The 25,091-nt window shown below is 25.2% G+C and overlaps 1 protein-coding gene across 1 annotated transcript in view; it reads left to right on the top strand.

Annotated features, from left to right (window-relative positions):
* LOC112594716 (AF4/FMR2 family member 4-like) overlaps positions 1 to 24,847 on the top strand; it is a 46,887-nt gene extending 22,040 nt beyond the window's left edge. Inside the window, exons 2-6 of the mRNA XM_025339670.1 lie at positions 3,076 to 3,210; positions 5,344 to 5,486; positions 9,537 to 10,211; positions 19,264 to 19,827; positions 24,242 to 24,847. Of these exons, the coding sequence (XP_025195455.1) occupies positions 3,076 to 3,210; positions 5,344 to 5,486; positions 9,537 to 10,211; positions 19,264 to 19,827; positions 24,242 to 24,637 (1,913 nt within the window). The 3' untranslated portion in view covers positions 24,638 to 24,847. The remainder of the gene's footprint in view (positions 1 to 3,075; positions 3,211 to 5,343; positions 5,487 to 9,536; positions 10,212 to 19,263; positions 19,828 to 24,241) is intronic.
* Positions 24,848 to 25,091: the final 244 nt, after the last annotated feature.

Genomic DNA, 25,091 nt, shown 5'->3' with positions numbered 1-25,091 from the left:
TTTGTACTTTCTAAGTAATAAAACTACATAATTTTTATTAGCACTAATTTTTTTCAAACAGTCACTTAGCTATAAATAGAATTTTCATACATTAATAAATTGTTTATTATTATTATTATTTAATGATCCACGGTTTTATGCGTTTTATTTATTGCTAAAATGTACTCATTCAAATGTGACTGGAGGCTTTACCGTAACAATATAATAAATAATATTTTTAGCATGACGAAAATAAAAATACCACGAGTCGTAAACGTTTAAAATATTATACACTTAGTGAAAAAAAATAACAATTTTTAAATACTTTCCATTTGGGGATAAATAACTACGTACACACATACGTATATAAATGTCTGTGAGCCATGTGAAATAAAATTTACCAACATATAGGTGTTATTAATGAATGTAATACTATATTTTGGCTAAAATACATTAAAGTAACACTGATTCCCAAAGATTAATAAACATATTAATAACTAATAAATTTAATACAAAGTGGTATACTAACAATATTATTTACGTATGAATTCGTATCATTCCCATTTATTTATAAACAATTTCCACACACCACTTATAAAGATATTAACAGTGGTTTCAATATCGTCTGAAAAAAAAAATAGAGTAAGTAAATAGATATAACCACTCAGATTGAATGACCTTTTACGTGTTTTACTTTTTAAAAATCAACTATAGAAAAATAATGTAATAATGTAAGTATGTATTTGATGTGTGCGCGAGTCAAACAAACGTGTCCTATCCCAAGGCGTATGAACAAGTCAAATTCCACATTTACGGTTCATGTGTACTCGGGGTCAAATCGTGTATAAATTCGAGCAAGCGTGTATAATGGTTCTTAAATAAACGTGTAAATGGCTCTTTAAAAACAGTTAAGTATTAAAAATGTAAAGCATTAAAATATTATACATTAAATTGGCGTGAATTAAACAGCGAGGTTATTTGACTGATGTACTTTCGATTAACGCTATATTAAAGATTTCAAAAAAAAATAATATTAATCGAAAAAGTCTTGTGTATAAGTCATATTTTGATATCAATTAATATAAAAAGTGAATAACAGTGCAACTTTAAGTATGTTTTACACCGGCTACAAATTTACGTATTATACGGATAAACCGATTTTAATAATTGTTTCAAAAAAATAACACTCCTCATATTATATAATGTAATAGTTTCAATTTGTTTGGGATTTGAACTTTATAGTTTATTATATTTTATAATTCTACGTTTAGGTCTGTAACTTAATGTGTAAGTATACGGTAATAATAATTAAAAATAATAATCAACCACTACGACATATTATTGCAATAATAACTAGACAAGTAAAATGTATACTTTCTTATTAATTACATTAATTTCGAATAGTGTAGTTGCCTATATCATTAATTTCTACACATGTTAAAAAATTATCAATGATTTATTTTTCAAATGGTTATATTAAATTAAAAAATGTGACTTGTAAATATAATTAATTATAGTTGTTATAAAATAATAACACTCCTATTATAATTATTTGTAACTGAGTTGTATTATTAATATTTAAACATCAGCTACAAGTTTATTGACTTGCATTGAGTTATGATAAGTTACTTTTTTTGTATCTGAAAACGATTCGAATATTTATATACATATTTTCTGGAATATATGGAGTTATTTTCTGACCTTTGTGAAATTAGGACAGTGAACAACAACATGTTTGGCTGTAGTTTGTAAATGTCATGTTGGATATAATGGTTTTCTTTGCAATTAGACGTGTACATGCCACATGTGAGATCTCGATATGACCAATTTAGAGCCAGTCTGTTATAATTTGTTTCATACGGTTGAAATCAATGTGATTTTGACAAAGTGCAGTTTAATTTATTTTCCTTAACATTGTATTATTTGGTTTCTTATAGATTAATGTAGTATTTTTCAAACTATACTATACTTCTGTATGTATCAAATTGTGATTAAAAAGATTATTAGATGTATTGTTGTTATTTATTGGGTTTCAAACTGCTTTGTCAGCTTCCTCATTACGTTATTTACTGTGGCTATTCTTTGAGAACTACACGAAATGTTTATCTTAATTGGGTTTTTATAGATATGGTTACCTATCAGTTAATACATTACTTTTTAATTTGAATATGACACTAGTGAGGTACATAATTTTCATATTTATAAATATTACTATGGATGTTAAATATGAAAGATTGATTCGAGTTTGATGTATAATAACGAATTCCATATAATTTTTTTCTTATAAATTTGTATTAAGATATGAAAAAAATTCGATTCTAACACAACTATGAATTAAAACAAATCTACACGATATACTACATTAGTTTATAATTTAATCTAAATACTTAATGAAAGTACTTGACTTCAAATTAGTTACATAATTTGTTCATATTTAATTAATAATATTGAAACCTGTATTTATATTATTTTATCAAAGTGAACAGTTCATAACCTATATATTGTTATAAAAGTTACTGTAGTAATAGGAGTCTAAAGTACTTGATAGTTTCTAAACATTATAACAATTACAACAGGTAATATTGGTATTTACTTATTTTAAAATATTATAAATTTATACATGTATATTGTAATTACAATTTTAATGTGGAAAGTTAAATGCACAAATACAATTTGTATAGGTCGTAATAATAATTGTGTATCCATTGTACTTACTATGATATTTTGACAGTATTGTAAAAACACATTAATTACAATTCTACGAAACTATATAACTATATAATAATAATAAACATATATTGATCACAGTATGAAAATCGAATAATAAATTGTCGATTCATACTGGTCATGGGCTTATAGTATTGTAGCTTTCACTCGCATAAAACATAATAACTATATAATATGTATCCTTTCATATTTACATTATCGATGTAATTAAAATTAATTGGTTAAGTATATGTTTAATCATGTTAGAAATGTCAATTTAATATTTTTATAATGTTACCTTAATGAACACCGTCTTATTACTATTATAATAGGTGTAAGCATTATAGAATCCTACAACTAATATTGTATTTTATAATCGTTTGTTTGCAGGAATGACATGGAGATGTGTACAATCAACATGTGTTTTTGAAACAGATTTTGGGCTGTCAATCAATTGTGGTCTAAAAAAATCAGGATTATTTCGTGTGAGAAATCTTGGAGGCCTTAAAGGATACGTTGGACTTGGTAAGCGTATACCTTTACATAATTATTAGTGTATTTAAACTAATTTTGAATAATTTTTTTCTCAGAAATAAAAGATTGAAATTTTTAAGAAAAAAGGTTACTATTATAATTTGTAAATTTAATTAATTGCCAAAAATTGATTGAAATTATAAGAAACAACTAATCGCAAACAATATACTCGCTAATATCAAATCTGATGAGGTCAAATATAATAAAAACCATGGTTAATTAATTAACCATTCTTTTAATCTGAATAATTAAATTAATATGATATATTTAATTAATTAATCATTGTTAAGTTCTCAAAATGTATTTACCAATTAAAAATTAGAGTTATGAGTATTGAAGTATAAAAATAATTTTAGATAAAACATCATTAGGGAGTGTAGTAATCATTTATAAAAATCGAGCCATTATGCGTAGGGAGTTCTTTTTTAATTCTGGCAAAAAAAAACTTATAAAGATCTTTCGATTACATTTTCAAACTTAATGACTTAAATAAAAAAAAGTTATCAACATAAATGAAAAAAAAAAGTTAAAATATTCAAATATCCATCAATTTCTCAAAAGTCCCTAAATATTTTAAATATTATATAATGTGAATGTTTAAACAATTTTAATATAACTATTTAAAAATATTATGTTTATTATTCATTTTTAAGTTACAGAAAACAAAAAAATCATTTTTGTTAAACACTGTTATTGTGTACTTATTAATTTATTTTTATACTCCCTAACTATATTGAATTGTCTACCATAAGACACCCAATAATAGATGATTGCAAAATTTTTACTTCCCAAAACATAATAAAAAACACATTTTCAAATAACCAACATGAATTTATAAAAGTCATTGCAGCTTTAAATTATACGATACTTATTATATATTTCTAAAAATATTTAAAATTGAATAAAAAACTTGTATTATACACCAATTTTTTAATACATTTTCATAGTGTCTTTAAAAATTAAGACATTTTTTTAAACATTTAAATTATCTTGATAAATTTAATTGCGTTTTATAAGCAAATAAATAATCATTATTTCTGGGTCATCAGTTAAAATCAAAAATATTTTACGTGCAATTTTGATTGGGAAATAATTGTATAATTCTGAAATTAAAATTTTAGTATACTAAATAGTTTGATGGATAACATTTAAAATCAAATACACAGCCTATACGCAAATGTTCAAAATGATTTAATATCTACGTTATAAATTTAATAATAATTAAAACCAGGTACTTTAAGCAGAAATGTGGAATTATTGATTTTAAAATGGTATGACTTATTTGTTTTGTTTTTTTTTTTTTTGAACCAGTAAAAATTCATAGATTCATAATTTTAAAATCTTTTTTAGTAGGAAAGATAATCTATTCATTACTCAGAATCTAAAATTAATAACTTGATTATTCTTTGTATAAACATATAAATGTATATTGTATTAGTTAATACTTTTATACATTTAAATAATGAAATAATATCAATCATAATCCTGATTTTATTTTACTTAAAATTTTGAATTTCTTTCTTGTGTAGCCTTAATATCTTAGAAAATTTTATAATAATTTTTTAGTATCATATTTAACACTATATAATGTAGACCCATACTTTTTATTTCTGTAAAACTACGCACAGTGTTCTATTTATAACTTATATACTAATATACCTTTGAGATCCAGCCCAATGGTTGGTTATGAATTTCCATTAAGTTAAGAGCCAATTCGATAGTCCCTAAATTAAGTCGTTCAGGTACCTACATTTTCGGTCATCGTCTAGGCGTATACTAGTTTGTGCAACCATACTGGATTTAGCATAAAATTATAATGTATCATACAAAATCCTCGTAAACTGGTATTTAATTCCATTATATATCATGATATTTTATGGGATCAAGCCGGTATAAGAAATGTTATGGTTAGCTAATCAAGCCATTTAAACGCATACTACTCATTACTGTTGACGTGGGTTGTTCTTTGAAATATGTTTTTTTATACTTAGCAATCGTTTTATATAATATATACTCCCGTGTCCCTCGACGCAACACACGATTTTTTGATATATTATAACAATATCGAAATGTCAAACGACACGTATCAACAATTTCAAACTCCTCAAATTGTATGTTTTACAGGAATACAATTGGCCGACGAACTAGGATTCAAGGAATCGCTGTCGACTCTGGAACAAAATAGTAAGCGTCGTTCAGTCAACGGGTTCCCAGTACCGGGATCGTTCGAACCCTTGCAAGCCATACCGCAAAAGAACAATCACGCAGTGAGTATTAATACACAACATAATACGCGTAATTTTCATAGGTATGAAATATTATATCATCGTATTTCCAGGTACATTATAAGTTGGATATAATTTTACTTAACGGTTGTGGTAGGAAACACAAATTGCAGGCACAGATTTACGCGCACGATAATAATATCCATGTTGTTTACGCCTCGCGATCATTTGCCAAATTCTTTATCACTTTTTATTATTGTTCCCTAACAGTTTATATAATATAATCTCGTTCCATACGTATTCCAGTCACGGTGCTATGAAGTTCCGGGATGTTTTAAATTATGCAGTTGGCACGGGCTCTGAAAAAAATACGACTAGTGCATGTTCTATATTTTACCATCATTGGCTACACGGCAACACCGCCTCCAATCGATGTTTAACATAATAAATTATTTGACTCATCTTCCAATATTTTCAGTTTCATTTAGTGATATTATACTTTTCATTGTGGTATTTTATTTTATTCTATATATATAAAAAAAAAAAAAAATACTGGCTACATTGAATACACAGATATCACTTAATTATGAAGTTCTATTTTTTAAACATATTTTATTCACCCAAGAAAAAAAAATCATATACATATAAAATAATTCATTGTAAAGAAATAAGACTTAGACTATTGATAAACACTTTCTCAAATTTGGTTATACATTTGTGAATGTAATAATTTATTTTGTTATAGTATATATATATATATATATATATTTTTTTTTTTTTTTTGGGTAGATATTGAATTTTATTATACACAATATAATTTTTGATTTATTTTAAAATATTATTTATTTAAAAGTAGGTACTATACATTCATTTTTAATGTTTTGCGATTTTAACAGAAATATGTTATTATATTAAGTCAATATAAAATTACATAAATATAAACTATTGTAATGAGTGGCGCTGAGTCATATAAATTTAAGTAAAACAAAATTAAAATATTTTGATAAATGGATCAGAAAATAATATGTTGTTTACCTTTAATAACTAATAACTTTAATTATTTATTTAATTATTTAGTATAGGTATTATGTAATTTAAAAACAAAAACACATATACAAATATAACCACCCACTCTCTTTAAGACCGTTTCATCGGCGCCACTGATTGTAATAATCAAATACTAATAAGTAATAATATTATAATAGATGTAATATATTTGGAAAAAAACTATATCAATTTACTATAATACTAAAAGTAAAATAAATTACTCTAATTAAAAAAAAAAAAAAAAAAAAAAAAAAAAAACATTGCACTTGGTGATATATATTGTTATTGTTTCCGCTCAGAATTGTATTTCGTATACAATGAAATATCATTGAATTTAAACTTAACAAACCTATAATAGTAACCCTTTCAACACTAAATGTACAGTAGAGTGGTTACACATTTAATTACCTTTTTTAAAAAGCTTTTTTAATTTCACTATGATTTTTCAGTTGCTGACACATACCTTATACCTAAGTTTTACATAGAATCAGCTTAATTAATTTGAAATAAAAATCATCTTAACATGAATCATAAAATATAAATTTTTTCTATTTATTGTACAGCCTATTTTTATGGTAAAATATTAAAATACTTAGTAATAAATGACCAGTGGTTAATATAGTATTATCTATTTAAATATCCAAAACTCGCTGTTTCAAAGTTTTAAATTTTGAAAATATTATTTTTACAAGATGTGATGTCATAACAAAATACAATTTAAAAAAAAATATTTATATTTGTACAATTATATTATAGTATTTTTATTATGTTCTGTATTTCTAATTTTTTTAATAATAGTATGAATATTTTTTAAATTTAATTCATACAACGAACAATTTTCGGAGTACATTAACACATAAAAATTGAACTTAAAACTAAAATTTTAAATTTTAAATTTAACGAGTAATTTATAAGTTACAGTTATTTCAAATTTAAATAAGCGTAGCATAAAACCAATTTATGAGATACTCATGTGTTACTATACCGCTCTTATAAAATTTAAAACTTATATATAATTAATTACCTACTTATTCAAAGTTAGATTTGCATATATTAATCAAGTAATTAAAAAAATAGTCTATTTCAATAATATAAAATTAAAAATGTGTAACTTTATTAAAATAAAAATATAATCTTAAAAAAAAAAATAGTAACAATAACATTTGTAAAATTATAATTTTTATTTTCAAAAATTTTATTTTTCAATGACAACTGATTGTGTAAAAAATGTATTTTATATGAATTCAATTTTTTTTTTTAATCATTTATAATAGAATCAATAGACTGTATATGTAAATGGATCCCTCTTGTATAATAACATCACGTTTTAAATAAATTAAACAGTGCACAAAATTCTTGACAAATCAGATTACCATCCATAGAATTTAATGAATTTATTCATATATCATACTTAAAGTCATTATTGTATTAGTTTCATAGTATAATACACTATGTATATCAATAAAAGCTTTTTTAAATAATTTATTTACATGATCCCACACTATTTATGTAAAAGTAAATAGGAAAGGAAATTACGAAACGAACAGTGGTAGCCACATTTTTATTCTTAACGATCATAACTGTTCAAATAGCATCAGCTGGAGAATAACTTTGTAATATAAATTAAATTTAAAAAAAATATAATCGACAAGCACAGTCTATTAGACATGGTAACATTTTTGAGAATTTCATAACGATCCTAAAAAAAATCCTGTTGTGAATGTTGCGTTAAATAAATATATGAATTTTCCAAATATATTGCCAATATTGATGACTTCACCCCGCTTATATAAAAATATCATCTTTATATTGTATATTATTGTGTTTCTACTTTTTATTTTTTTGTGGTGACTGTTCAGATCGTTGTGCAACGCGGACCTAATGCTATCATAGTGACGTATACAGTAAATTTTATATTATTAGAATACTAAGAATAAGTATAAGATGGATGATCAAATATTGTATAAAATCAACTGAGATCAGAAAATTATTTTACGTTTAAATTTCACCATTTCCAAGTATAAACTTGCTTCAGATTCATCTGTTTTGTAAAAAAATGAATATTGTGTACTAAGTACATTGTACTTCATAATAATGTTTCTTTTTTAATGTAGTAAAGCACAATATAAATACAATGCAAATAAATACTATAAGTTTAAGTTAATGAATACCATTTCAATACATTAAATTATGTTCGTATATTACAGAATATTATAGATTAATCTCATACTTGCATTAAATCAAACAATTTAATATAGATTTATATATATATATATATAAATGTTTTTTTTAACTTTCATTTAATACATATAATCTATAATAATCTACATTTTACAATACGCGTGTTTGAGGATTTACATATAAATTGACATTATTAAAAGATGAAGTTGTCAGCCAGTGGCAACACTTATTGGACATAATATAGCTATAATCTAATATTATTTTTTTAGTTTTACGATTTAGATAATAATATGATATACCTACATTAATATTAAATATACTACGATTTTTTTTTTTTTTTTTATTTTATACTGCGAGTAAAACAATAAATATACACTAATACATAACGCATGACTGAATATTGACAATTTTATTTTCAATCTAATTGAATTATAAACGTCATATCACTGTCGAATTACCTCTCTGAGTTTGCAATTCCATAATGGCCACAGACATTTGGCACGAATAAATAAAAATGAAATTTGCAAGCAGTGATTGTTTATTCTAACCACGTCCAGAATAATTTTCGTTTTTTAAATTTAAATTTCCACAAAATCCCGTTTGGTAACAGGTGACGACACTGTCGGCGATTAACATGGTGAAAAAAAAATGTCGTTAAAAATGTCTGTGGCACCTTTGCGTATATATTTGTATAATTAAAACATTTTCCTAGGTCGTTAAAAAAAAAAAAAAAACCGTCTCTATTTCATAACCTGGCCCATGCGTGTACGCGATAATTACTTTTTCGCTTCATTATAATATTATAAGAATATATCATTATCATATCGTAACCCATAAGTAAAGGCTATTTGATATTCTCTGTAGATGAACGCTGCAGCTGCCAACATTGACAATCAAGACAGATCGGCTTACGCCAAGATGAACGGCAAGACTTCCGGTGGCGTGGTCACGGTACCGCCTTTCCGGCCGCTGATGGCCGCGGCCAACAGCATGGTACGCAGTGTCAGACTGGCCGCCCAACAACAGCTGCAGCTGCAACAACAGCAACAACAACAACAACAACAGTTCCAGCAACATCAACAGCAACAACAACAGCAGCAGTTGTTGAAGCCACTGCCCGTGCCAGCGTTCGCCGCGCTTCCCGAGTCCATAGCCAAAGTCGCGGTGGAGGCGCCGCAACCTTCGCCATTAGTCGGCGGACAACGACGACCGCCTACGGCTCCCGCGGCCGCGCCGACCGTCAGCCGACTGACCGTGCCGCAAATGATGCAACCGGTCGGTTTCGTGCCGGCGCAACGTCAGACGATACCGTCGCCGGCGTTCGCGTCTCCGTCCCAGCAACAGCAGCAACACCAACTGTTATCGTCGGCGTTCGCGTCCCAACAACAGCCACAGCAGCAGCCGACCGCGATCGTGCCGCAGCCGGCGGTCGTCGTGCCGCAGCAACAGCAGTCGGCGGTCATCTTGCCGCAGCAACAGCAACTTTCGCCGGTGTACTATCACAACGCCATGCAGCAAGCGGCCAACAGACGTTTCAACGTAAGTACGCACGACGACGTGTCCACACGTCAAACACGTAGGTACTATGTTATCAGGTCGTATAAACGGTAACGCGGTATGCGACGACGAGTACAGTGTTTATGGTAACACGATGCAAACTAGGGATCCCGGATTTATTTATTTTTTTTTAAATACGGGACGTTTTAAATCACACTCATACTCGTAATTTACGAGGGGTCTTATGTTAGCGATCGAAATATTACAAAATGAAATACCGATGTGATGTTCGTCATACGAATTATTTGTAAAGATTTGGTAGCTACAATTACGTAGGTATTTTGGCCTTCAGTAATATTTCGTTTTCCTCGCAGTTACTAAAATATACTATAGGAATAAAGTTAAACACGATCGAGTTCGAACAATAATCATTAATTATCATTTGATTAAGATGTTACGGTTTATCAATAATTTGAAACTCAAAAACCTGAATGATATGAAAAAAATCAATTTTTAAAACAAGGCACGTACGTGACGGATTATCCACGATACGGGACAAAAGTGTTGTTTTTAAATTAGCGTCGGGACACCGGGACGATCTCGTAAAATACGAGACGTATATGGGATCCCTGATGTAAACTCGACATTAATAACCGCCGTTACTCCGGGGCGGCGGTGCAGGGTCGATCGGAGACGATCATTAGATTGCAAGTAGGCGTGTAAATCTGTGCAAAGACGTTGTATACCTACCGACTAATAAAACAATAATACATTCTAACGAGCAGATAACGCGCGTTATCACGCGTAAGGCCAACGTGCGTCGTTGGCGGCGTTCGCCTCGACCGGCGCGCACGGACGAGGGATTGGCGCTGTTAATCATAATATTATCGTCAGACAACAACAATAATTAGTCTGATGTGTACGCGAACCATTAATATACATTTTTTATCGTAATAATATTATAATATAATCGGGCGTGTAAACTCATCACCGTTTTCGTATGAAAATATTATTATTGAATAGTTTGCTTTAGTGGGATTTTGACAGTCTGTTGAATGTGTGCGCGTTTAAACGCTTGGTTGAACAAATGATTTTGTTTTCACGGTTTTATGCGAAGAACGCACACGTCACATGACGTGTCGGGATGACGGCTGCCATATCATACACTTGATCGACTCAGTTTTTTATTATTTTTTAAGCCCTTTATAATGCCTTTATTCCAAAACGTGAATATATACGTGTTTCATTTATTTTTCGAAAATCTGCATGAATAAAATGTCACTTTTAAGTTTTTTGTGCTTCGGAAGTCCGCAATCAACATTTTACCTACATGCACAAATTGATTGAATAGATAATATGTTATATGTTCTAAAGTGTTATAAAAACAAAACAATGAATTATTAATATAATAACTACAGTATTATAATTATTTTCTATCAAAAAATTCTCAATAAGACAATTGTATAGGTATACAATAAAATTTATTAATAAATACAAATATATACTATATAGCTATATATATAATTAAATTGTGATACTTGTATTTTATACTTTTTTGCAATATTGTCTTCGTGTCTTCCTTTCTAATGTGTTTACATTACCAAAATTACTAAAATTTATTAAATTCGACATTAACTTTCCGTTATACACTTCTTGTATATATCACTATAATGCATTAAAAATTAGGAACTTTGATATCAAGTTTAAAAATAATGTATGTTATTAAAATAAGATTAGCGAAAAAAAATAAAACGCCCCTTAAAAGTGTGTTACCATGAAATAAAGTTCCATCATCATATATATATATATATATATATATTGTATCTATTATATTATAATTAATCTACACTATGGATTTATTATTAAAAGTATATAATATAGTGTAAGCTGTGTTATGATTTTTTTTAATCTAGACTACCTACCTATACTATAAGTCTTAAATGCATTTTAAATATTCAATTACTATTTATAGTAAACTTTTTAATATGCACTTATTGAATAAGAAGTTATAGGTAATTTAAATAATAAAACCGTTTAATCAGTAAATATTAAATTGAAATTAAAATTACCTAATTTAATATTAGAATTAGTTTTATTTAGCCCGTTGTACCTATGTACTCGTATTGTTATACATTCATTCGTTTATTAATAACGAAGACCTGAGCCAGTATATAATTTCATCTGAGAATAAATATTCAAGTTATGGTACTATTGTTTATTGAAATTATTAACATTTTATTTTTCTGCATTTAATTAATTTAACTAATTCAATTACATTATAACATGTAAAAATTATATTTTTTTACGATTTATATACTTTTTTGCGATAACTCTATTTGCAAGGTTCTAACAATTAATCATAATTTTTTATTATATACACAGAAGGTAATAATTAAAGCAAAAATATCCTCTTTTTATCCTAAATTGTACATTTATTACATTTTATTCAATGTGATGTGCTCACTAAAAATTGACAGACACTGTATAACGTTATTAACTGTTCAAGTGAGGTTTAACACAGTTTTTACAAACCTATTTAATTCACATTATAATATATCGATAAACTAAATAAAACTATGATAATTGTCAATAACGCATTATAATTACTGCGTAAATACAATCAATTTCATTTAACACTAATGTGATGGCCGTAAAAAAATATTAATAACTGTTTATAATTTTAAGGAACCTATGAATATTATTTGTAAAATTATGATTTAATCTTCTGAAGTATTATTTTTATATATATAAATATACTATTTTATGTACATTTTGGAAAAAATTATTTGATAAAAATTTTGTTTGTATTATTTTATTCATTAAAAATGCTTTTTTAACTCAAAAATTATTTTTAAATTTCAAAGTTTGGAACATTTGGACCAGAGTCACTAATTTGAAACCATGGTTTAATTGATAAATTTTATTTCACAACAATAATCGCGAACTAGTATTAGTAAATTATTTCATATTGGTTTAATTTTTCATAAATTATTATTTAAATTGATTTTGCTTTACCGAGAATATATCGAAAATACGTTAACTTGGAAAACGCTATCGTCAGTGTTTCCCCTTCGATTTTCGATCAAACCGTTTTCACGTTTTCTTTCGCTAACACATATTATTAATAGTGGTATGCAATGCAATCAATTCTAGTGGAAAAAATTTTCTACGTATTATTATATTTATATATGATATAGTATTCACTATTTTATGATTAATATGATATTATATTTGTGAGTCGCATCATTTCCAGTCTGATGAAACATGTCGCACATTTCCTGACGATTAAAAGTCGAGGTAAGACGTGCATGATTAGTCATCTATGTACATTATCCACAAATTCCTTATATCTCTACGCAACCATTATTTAGAATGTATTGTAGTTTTATATTATATACAGTGTATGAATATATAAATATAGGATGATATAATTATTCTTGAGAATGAAAATTCTCAATACGGCGCTGCATCAATAAATTAATAAATTTATTAAAACATATTATTTTATAAGCCATAGTCATAATAATTACAATACTGTCTATATTTTTAAAAGCGATGTCATCTCTGAATATTATTTTTATTTTTTATGTATCGTTATAATATATTATATTTTATCTTGTTATATCCCTTGGCAATTTAATCAGAATTATTTTATTGTAAGTTGGTGAAAATGGAAATTATATTCCTGATATTTTTTGTTCGTATAAAAATTATACTTGCATACCAATTGCCTATACAAGAATAAAACCTTACTTTTATAAAAGATTCATGGCTTTTATTTTAACAAATATCCTTGAAAATATATTTTATATAAATATAGGTATTTAATTTTATAATAAACTATGATAAGAGCTTGATTAACTAAAATTATTATAAATATTTATTAATCAAAGGTTAAATTATATTTTCTCTTATGTTTCTTAATTATTTTGAAATAGTATCAATACCACAAACGTTCTAAAAATAGTTTGTCTTAAATGTACTTTATATTAAATTTTTAATATATTTTGTCATTTTAATATAATTTATAACGATTTCACTTAACTGCCTAAAAAGTATTTTTTCAATTCACTTATTGTTGAACATTTTAAAAAATTAATTGATATAGATTGATTAAAAATAGGTAGAGTAATATAAAAACCAAAACAACTTTTAGTTCATTTTTTATACATGTATGTATATTGTATATAAAATAAATATACTCAAATATATCTTTTGCTGTCTGTATAAAATATAAGTTTATACACAATTCTTATAAACTTTAATCGATATTAAGATTTAGTGTAGATAAAATGATACTTTCATTTTATTTTTTTTTTTTTACGCTTAAAAATAATAAATATATAATTCGTTTTTTCATAAACACAACCAGTCACCATTAAATCGATTATAAGATTGCTAAAAATTATAATAATTTATTTTTAAGAGAATTATTGCGATATCGTTGAGAAAGTAAAAATTGTATGACCCCGATTCGTAGAATGAACATTCTTCATAAGATGAAGTCTAATTAATACGTATTATCAGTTTGCAGTATACATGATTTTTACCTAATACATATAATCAAAATACATGATTTGCATGATTGTTATAAATTATACAATGACAGAATGTGATCTTTCGAGTATTTAAGTCAAGAGTAACACTTAATGCTGATGTTTATTTATGGATGTCTACATGTATGCAAAACTCTATCGGGTAGACGTCTTCCATTCAAGTAATTTGTATATCTTTATTCTTGTATATTTTCCACTACTTTATTACTGATTCACATTATCATCTGACTAGTAACAACTTCATTTTAGTAATGATTATAATTATTATTTGTATAATACTCAGCATTACCGTATCTGACAGCATCGATAGGGTACATTGATAAAAATATAAATATATGATCACTGACAGTTTATAATATTGATTTATTTTGAATAAAAAAATAATTTATTATACAAGGAATACCTATATGCCAAATTACATATTGTGTGCAAGTAGCTTTCTATAGAAGTATAATCCTCTCTGGCAAATCATTAAATTTACATTATTTAAATATAATCATTTTTCAGTTTAAGCAAAATAAATTCGTATTAATGCTGCGTGAAGTATTATTTGAATACCTAAATGGAAATAAATTAAATAACTATTGTCACTAATTTTAATAACTGTATAAATAAAATATAATCAATTATCACATTAATATCAAAGTTTACAAGTGTTTTAAAAATGATGTTGATCATCTAGTCTTCACATTTAAATAAAAAATAAAATGCAATAATAATTATTATAATTAATAATATTTCCATGTTAAAAAACATTTGTCAACGCATTATTTTTATTTATTGTTTTTAAACTTAACATATTTTAAACTGAATATACCTTTGTATATATTAACAAAGTTAATAATTTTTTTACTAATAGTAGTAAAAAATATAAGATTTTTCATTAACATTAACACATCAAATAAATATAAAATCAATAAATTTTTTTAAAGAATGTAGTAGATTATGGAAATTATAATTTAAATTATGTTGATTATTGGGATAAAGGAACTTCAAAATTCCACCTCATTATTTTTTATAAATTATAATATTAGATATTAAAATGATAACCACAGTATTCAAAGCTAATTAAGTAAACAGTTGTATTGCTAAAATTGCACTATCATAACTCATTGTATTATAGCGTATAAGTAGTCAAATTTGTAATAATATGTAGTAGAGTATAATTTTATAATAAAACGTCACATACAATAAACACATAATCTACAGATTAACAAGTAGGTCATTGAGTACAATGGTAATGCTAGTTTAATTTAAGCTTAATTGTTTTAAATTAGATTATTTTAACACAATAACGTCATTATTGTATATTTAACTAAACTAACTGTTAACGTATTTTTTCATAAGATTTGTATTTTTTAAATTTTTTTTTTTTAATGTAAAAATTAAATATACCCAGTTATTTAATAGTTATTAATTTGTTACTTATTTATTCTTTTTAGAGTTATACTATACATTTAATAATAATTTTTTCAACGTTGTATTTTATGATGTTACATCAACAATTATCCAAATAATTAAAAAGCTATTTTAAAATACCCTTAAATTTCTATAACCAAAGAAACTAAACAAATATATTTATACATGGGTTTCTGATGGATCATATTAAATTATTTTTTACTAGTTCATAATTTTACAAAATAAATACTTTTTAAATCCACAAAGGTTTTTAACTATTTACAATTTATTTAAAAATAATGTATCAGTAGTTTTTATGGTTATTAAGAGCATAGTAAAAATTTACATGGTTAACAACAAAATTTTTTTATATTGTATATTGATTTAATATAACACTTAATGTACATCGCATAATTACAATTTATAAAAATATGAACTAGGTACTTGATTTATATAATTATAATATTATATAATACAATTACATTAATACTAGATAAAATATAAATTCTGTTTTTTGAGTGTTGATAATGAATAGTCATATTTTGAGAATATTAATCCACTTATTTAGATTTTCAAGTATAAAAGTAATTTAATATTTATAGAATTATTTTTAACAGTTACAAATTATAGGAATGATAGGTGAATACTATGTAATTTTGTGACCTGAATATGTTGAAATATTTTACAGTAATTTAAGTCTTAAAGAGAATTATATGATGAGTTACAATTATCTTAAATTATAGCATCTTTTATATAATTATTATTATGATATAACAGATCCTAATTACAATAATTTATTTAAGTCATTGCTTAACAACTATATTTATTTTAATCAATAGTAATAATATTAAGTATTAAATAGTGTTGAAAAATATAAATTGAATACTTATACTTTTAGATCCGTAATAGTTATAGCTATTTTCCTATTATTTGAACCAATTTATATAAACAAACACCTAAAGCCAATTGCATGAAATTACATGAAAATATTTTTGATTTAAAGTACAATGCTTTAAATCGAAAATAATGTCATTTTTTATTAATAACATCTCTTTATCATAATTATTTGATTTTTAACAACAATGGTTATTAATAATAACTTATTACATAATTTATCCTGAATATTATCTAAATTAAAATATAAACAACCTCAATAATATTACTGAAATTAAAGTATCTAAATATAAAATGTAGGAATTAATCTTGAAATATATTTCAGCTTACCATATGCTTACAATACTCTAAAGAAAAGTAGAATTTTTTTTTTCTTAATCATCTATATACATAATTTTTATGAAATACTAAAAAAACAATAAACAGCTCTACATTAAACATATTTTATTTCTATAAAAATATTATGGAGTGTTAATAATAAGTTCAAAAATGTTTTATAAACAATGAAAATAACTTAAACTAAAAGTTAAATAGAATTTATCTAAAATACTCTGTGTAAATTACTTATTTTTAAATCATTAGAAAAATGGCACAGTTTTGTCCATCATCGGAAATGCACCAACGGAAATACCATGTAACTTACTATTTTATAAGAGTTAAATTTAAAAAAAAATACATGATAAAAACAAAAGTGATTTGTTATTTAAATAATTTAGCAAACAATTTTCTTATTTTAATTATATAATTGCGTTGTTTAATATAATAATTTTTAGGTTTAAAATATAAACATGTTTTATGGTAAAATAACATGAGTACAATTACACATCTTACTTGATAATAGGCAATTGTATTTAAAAGCTTAGATACCTATTTATGTTTAATGAATAAACTAAATAGGACATCAAACTGTTCATACTTTTTAACTGTTATGTAGGCTAAGTGTTAGAATATTGCATCGTTAATGGAGTAAATACATATTATGGTAATGCTTATAATATAATTTTGATAGAAATGTATTTCAAAATTATAAGTTCAACGTTTCACAATCTGTGGTTAGCAACCTACGAGATTTAGTTTATAATCATTTTATTATTTATTTGTGAATAACATATTATAATAAATTATTATTCATTTTATGATTTGGTATATTACGATATTCAATACCTACTCATAGTCATTATTTACAATATAATGTTTTGATTTTTTTTTATTTATTACAAAATATTACTTTAGATATTGATTATTCGATTTTCTAATATTTTTTAATAAAAAAATGTATTTATAGTATTTTGATTTTTGACTGTAATCTAAAAATAAATATTATAGGATAGTCTGATAGTAAAATATATATCTTATACTTTAAATTATAAGATAAATATTAATATAAACATATTTACAATTTTTTCTCGTGCATCTATCTTAAATAAATATATTTGCATAATAATTCCTATGTAAGCGTATAATTAAGTAACCTAAATTTTAAAGACTATAGATAACAATTTTATGATAAATATAATAATTATATTAAACGGATGAAATAACAATGATTAGGACACACAATTTCTGTACAATAAATACACACATTAGGTATAGTTTTTAAAAAGCAATAACCATAATGGTATACTGTACAACAATCCTATATGAAAATAGAAGGTTAAAAACTTTTATGCCTGGGATCATATTATAACGCGTCATCTATTTTAACATGAGCTTTGTGACAATGTGACCCTACTCCAAAAAATATATACACTTATATTTAATAAAGTTGACCCTAATCTTTCTCCACTACTCGTATTACTGTGTTTCTTTTCATATCATCAACCACATTACAATAATATTTTAAGCATTATATATTATTTTGTTATAATCTAGTCAAAAATTCTCCATTAGCGCACCACTATAACAGTAATTCATCTAAGTTTATGTATCAACTATATAATCCTTTGTAATAGGTCGTATCACATATTCTTTAATTCCCGTCATTTCAGGAACATAACATAATATTATCTGTTTTATGCTAAAACTCAGTAAATTTTATGCTCGCGTTATATTCTCTCCCCATATATTTACGCGCTACTATGTCATGGCTATAAATGTAGTTTCTAACCAACACATTTTCCAGCCAACCCCGCTCGATTTAAAACTAACGTCCAAACTTGAATATTTAACATGTATTAACATGATATTATAACAAAAGTGATAGTATAATACTTATAAACACTATAATTATTGACGTTTTTTGATAGGCGTTCGGCCAAAGTTCACAAAACTCGGTAGACGTACGACCGGTAATCGTGGTTCCCGCAATACCGGTAGCTGACAATCAGAAGAAGCAAATCGACAGTCATTTACCTCTATCAAACGAAGTAGATCCGGGATCGATGATGTCGTTGTTTAATATTGCAGCCGCCAACAACGTAAGTGTCGAACAGCTAGCCATGGCTCTCCGACATCGACAGCAGCAGACGTTTTACCCGAAGGCCATCGACGACGTAACCACACCTACGCCGACCACAACTGTTACTGCGTTGCCTACTACAACTACCACGTTGCCACCACCAATTACCTCAGCATACATTCCAGATGAGCAACAGGCGGTCACCAAGAAAATAGCTGTTAAACCGTACAAGTCAAAATACATGAGCAGCCACAAGGTTATGAACGCACCCAAAGAATACTATCCCGTGGGATACGACAAAAACTTCGATGACAACTTTGTGTCCAAAGTAGACTTGCCTGACACGACCTTCAGTTGTGGTGAGCAGAAGCATTTCCCCGGATTGTACGGAGACGAGGATTTGGGCTGCATGGTGAGTGACAGATTTTTAATAATATGATAAATAATCTATTTTATATCAGTTTTATTGCGTATGTGTTTTATAATAATCGATTCGTATATCATCAGTAAATTATTCGTATACGTTATTGTATTTTAGTGAATAAATTTCGATAAACAAATAGAGTATATGTAACATTATAATATTTGATAAAAATTGTATTATAAAGATCTCCAGATAAAGTTACGTTATTTTTTTAAAAGAACAATTAAAGAAAGAATAAATATTTTTTTTATTTTTATTTTTTAAATTCTTTTTCAAAAAAAACTAATCCACATAAGATTGAAAATTATATCTATTATTTTATTTATTTGTAGTATTTTGAAAATTACAGTATAATTTATAAAAAAAAAAAAAAAAATAATAATTATAAATAGATTTGTTTTATCTACCTTTGTAGCATCATACCATTTTTTTTTTTATTGTTTAATAACTTGAATTATTGAGTTGAGTAAAACTAATATAAATTAATAAGACGTATTTACTACTTAAATTAATTATTATAAAATAAATTTTCGTTTTTAAATCGTATAAAAACAGAAAATCTGAATAGTATATATTGGTTATCACACAATTATTACACAAAGACAATATATTATTACATCAAGTCATTATTCCTCATTTTACAGTTAATTTGTTAAAGGACTTTTATAAGACGATTTATTAATAGATCATATATGAACATTTATTTGTCACTATCGATAACGTATTGTTGTGTGTATTATAATAAAATAATAAATGGATACGTGTACGAGAGTATTGTGATCATAAAGATAGAGTAGTATTCAATAGTATATAATGAAAATTGATGACGGAAAGTAACTGAGTTGAACATTCTAAAAACTAATCATGTTTTGTGTTCGTTTACTAACATAGTGATTGATTCAATTTTGTTTTGGTGAAATTGATTCATATTTCCGAGGAAGTTTTTATCAACATCTATATGTATGGTACATATTATTGGTTCACAAATTTTTTATATTTTAAAATTGTATACCAATTAAAAAATATGTTGGTTTAATACCAAACATGTTTAAGAAATTAGATGATCATTAATAACATTAAATAAAATGTAGCATAATGCACATAGCACTTACAAAATTTACTAGTTGACTTTTTTACAAATATTTTTGTTCGTTTATAAATTAGTTGGTATATATAAAAAAAAAAGATAATCAACGTCGATTTAGTACAATTATTATAAGTAAATTTATTATCATCTTAATATTACTTCAATATTAATAATTAAAAGAGGTATGCTAATATAATCAGGGCTTGTAAACTTTATAATAACGTTATATTTAACAAAAAACGATTGAAATTTGTAAACGTAATTATAATGGAAAACGATAAACATAAATAATTAAATGACACAAAACAAAGCATAACGATTTTCAAAATATATGATATATCATCAAACAAAACATAACGAACAATTTTATATATACATAGTATATCATTAAAAAAAAAAAAAAATTATTTAAATTATTTAATTAATAAATTATAAATTATAATAAAAATTTTAATTCTAAATAACGATAAACGCAAAAGTTGAATAACATTTTAATTCTGAATAACGATAAACGCAAAATTTGTATAACGTTTTAATTGTAAATAACGTATAACAATTTATTTTTTCAAATGCAAGCTCTGAATATAATATACTTAAAAAAAATTAAAATTTTTTGTTAAATTACTTAATTACTTAAGCTTTGTTAACAGTTTATTACGTGTAAACTCCTGATATTACCATACAATATTATACATCATGAAAATATATTTTAAGTAACTAAAAATTATTTGTTTGAATACAGAAAAAATTAAATGGATTAATTGAATGAATTAAAATATTTGGTTTTCTTTCGGTATATTACTTGGAATGGTACCAATAATATTAAAAAATAACATTTAAATACTCAATCCTTCATTACATGATGTTTTTAAAATTCAGTACAATACTAAACCTTATTTTGAGTTTAAATTTACATATGAAAATATAACATGAATCATGATCAAACAATTTTTTAAAAGTATTAATTTATTATTATAATATTAAGATTCAAAATCAAATTGATTATGATGTCCATTTTGTTGTAAGCTAATAATAATATACATATTTTATGATATTATTGATGGAGAAAAAATATATTAATAAATAAAATAATTTACATGAAAATAGTGAAATTTTACTTTTTGATTGGATATTCAAATCTTACGTACTTATACCTACCTTTGTCAGGCTTACGAGAATTCAACTACATAAACCTAACCATACGGATACAACGTGAAATTTGAGATAACATTACTGAAAAATCAGACAATGATCGTTTCTACTGCGAAATATTCATGCAAAACTTGATGGCGGTGTGTTTTGCACAGATAACGAAAATTTACACACACATGTCTTATACACTAGTACATAACGTTACTGCGTTATAATAATAATAACAATAGCAAAAACCTACTACCATATTTCCGTTTCAAAACATACAGGGGGATTATATTATTTTGTTACAAGTTTAACTTGTTCTTTTTCATTTTACCATTTGCCATTAATAACTAATAACTGTAAATAAAATAGAAATAATGATTATCGAAAGTTTATAATCAAAATTCTATAATGCAGAAAGTAGTTAATCATTGCTATGAAATAAATTAATTTTATTCACATGCCATGTCTTGTAAAGTATTTCAATACCCAAACATTAAGATTATGTTATTATGTGATTAATCTGATTAACTTGTGTATCAATTTTATTTTATTCTTACAAAATATAGACTTATAGAACTAAATATTTTTATTTTTATTTAAGCCTAAAAGCTAAAATTACATTAAATAATATTACATAAGTGAAAATAAAATATATTTCAATATACTGATTCAAAATTTATTAAAATTGAATGTCAATGTTTTGATTGAATTAATCCATTTTAGTTTCATAGTGATTGGTTGTTTTAATAACTGAATACTTTAAAAATATTGTTTTAATATTAATCCAATACAATTTTAAAATTCCAATAACATGTTTCAAAATTAAAATATCATAAAAATTTCCATGGGGCCCTAAAAAAAAAACTACTTGTACATGTAAAAGTGATGATATGTCAATAATTCCCTATATTTAAAAATAAAATAATACGTATTTTCCTAAATTTTAAATTATATATTTTTTACGTTTTAATAAGATGGATAGAATCATGTGGGTACGAAATTTTCTAAATTCAATATTGTGCCGGAATCAGTTGAAATTCAAAGATTATCATCTTGTCGTGAACGCAGAGTATCAGAATCGCCTAAACATAACTCCGTGTTTTTCCTTAAACTGGATTTTCTTAAATTTAATGTTTTTTTTTTTTATATATTTTTATTATTTTACACCCATCCCACGACTGGTATGAGATTTTAATTAACTAATTTATTGTATTTTATATCCCAGGGAGTATGGTAAATATCATTGTTCATTGATTTTATCTGACTTTTATCGATACGATTATATTTAACAAAATATATGTTTGTCAAAACACACATCAATGTATATAATATACACATACTCGTATTATTTTAAGTATAAAATAGTTCAAACGAAAATATAAAAAGAATTTCAAAATGTAAAACAAATATATGAAAATCATAACATGGATTTGTTTTGCATTATTTTCTTAGAAAGTATAGCAAAAGATAACTGTATTAATGTTAACTATACGGATATTTACTTTATCACGAGGTCATAAATAAAGTATTTTTTTATAGCACCGACAGTTAAATATCATGAGAAACCGAAACATGTATAAATGTTCCATTCATAGTGACTAATATCAAAAAGAAATAGCTTAATTTATTTTGATCTCAATACTGTTTTCTGAAAATGTATAATATTATTATATGGTTATTCAAAAAAAATTGATTTAATGCGATTTAAAATGTACAGATTAAAAACTATTATTCACCTAATAGTTATATATGAATTTAATATTTCAAAAATTAATTTTAAGTCATAACAATAATAACTAATCTTAACGCCATACATAATATTTTTCAAATAATTACCAATTATACTAATATTACTTGTAATATGAAAGTTTATAATATTTTCTTTTTTTTTTTTTTGTAAATAAAAATGATTTTTGATTTAAGTGAAAATTTTATAATTGAATATGTTCAATTTAACGTGTTTTTTCATAAGCATAAATCATTTATTATATAAACAAAACTAAGTCATATGTATGGTGGCTTGATATTCTATAAATTATATTAAAAAATAAATGTTGAATGATTTATCATTATTTATGATAGTATCATTAAATGTTAGGTCTTTATATAGTATTACTACTCGCGAATGATATAAACAAAATAATATTTTAATTTATAATTATGTTATCGTTATAGGTGTTCCACGTGTGTGCATTCACTGACGACGGCCTTACTCAAAAGAGCTTCTTGTGTCCTGAGTCAACACTATTTGACCAGACTATACTTAAGTGCAACTGGTGGTTTTATGTTGATTGCAAGTCATCTAGGAAGTTGTATGACAGCAATATTCCTATATCGAAGAGCTATCAACTGATGAAAGCACTAACATTCTTCTCATCGTACTCAGCTGGACCAACCATGGACGCTTCTGTGGCCGCTGCAACCGCTGCTGTTTCACGAGATTCGTCAGACGAGCCGAACAAGTCCGATCTCACTACAGATTCATCAAAATTCGAGTCCGTTTCAAGTTCGTCAAATTCAAACACCACTACCTCTTCTGATGTCCTCGACAATGTTTCGTTTCGAAAATGAATAGATATTTTATCCTAATCACACCCTTCTTCACTCCCATAAACAAAAATAGAAGGCCAATCTTTTTTTTTTTTTTCAGTGCGCGCGTTTGTTATGTAAACAACGTTTTGCAAATATTTAATAACTTTATTATTTTATTTATTATTTTATTTATACACAACGTTTATATCGTTGTAACAAATAGGTTTCAATTATTTTAGATGTTAACTATTTTTGTGATATAATAATAATATTCATAATGAACATTATATAATATATATATATATATAGGTAAAACCCTCACGGTAATTTTACCTATGTAATACGCATAATGTTATTTTAGACGCTTCAAATAGTTTTCAATTTGCTCATTTTCTGTAGATTTGAATTTAAAATATGTATTACAATTGTATATTATTATAGTAACAAAATTTTTATACGTTTATATATGTATAATGTATATAATATATATATT

Source organism: Melanaphis sacchari, unplaced genomic scaffold (genome assembly GCF_002803265.2).
Source record: "Melanaphis sacchari strain LSU unplaced genomic scaffold, SCAv2.0 Contig23_pilon_pilon, whole genome shotgun sequence".
Taxonomy (NCBI): Eukaryota; Metazoa; Arthropoda; class Insecta; order Hemiptera; family Aphididae; genus Melanaphis; species Melanaphis sacchari.
Note: the sequence above shows the minus strand (reverse complement) of the source record. Positions and strands in the feature narration are given on the sequence as shown.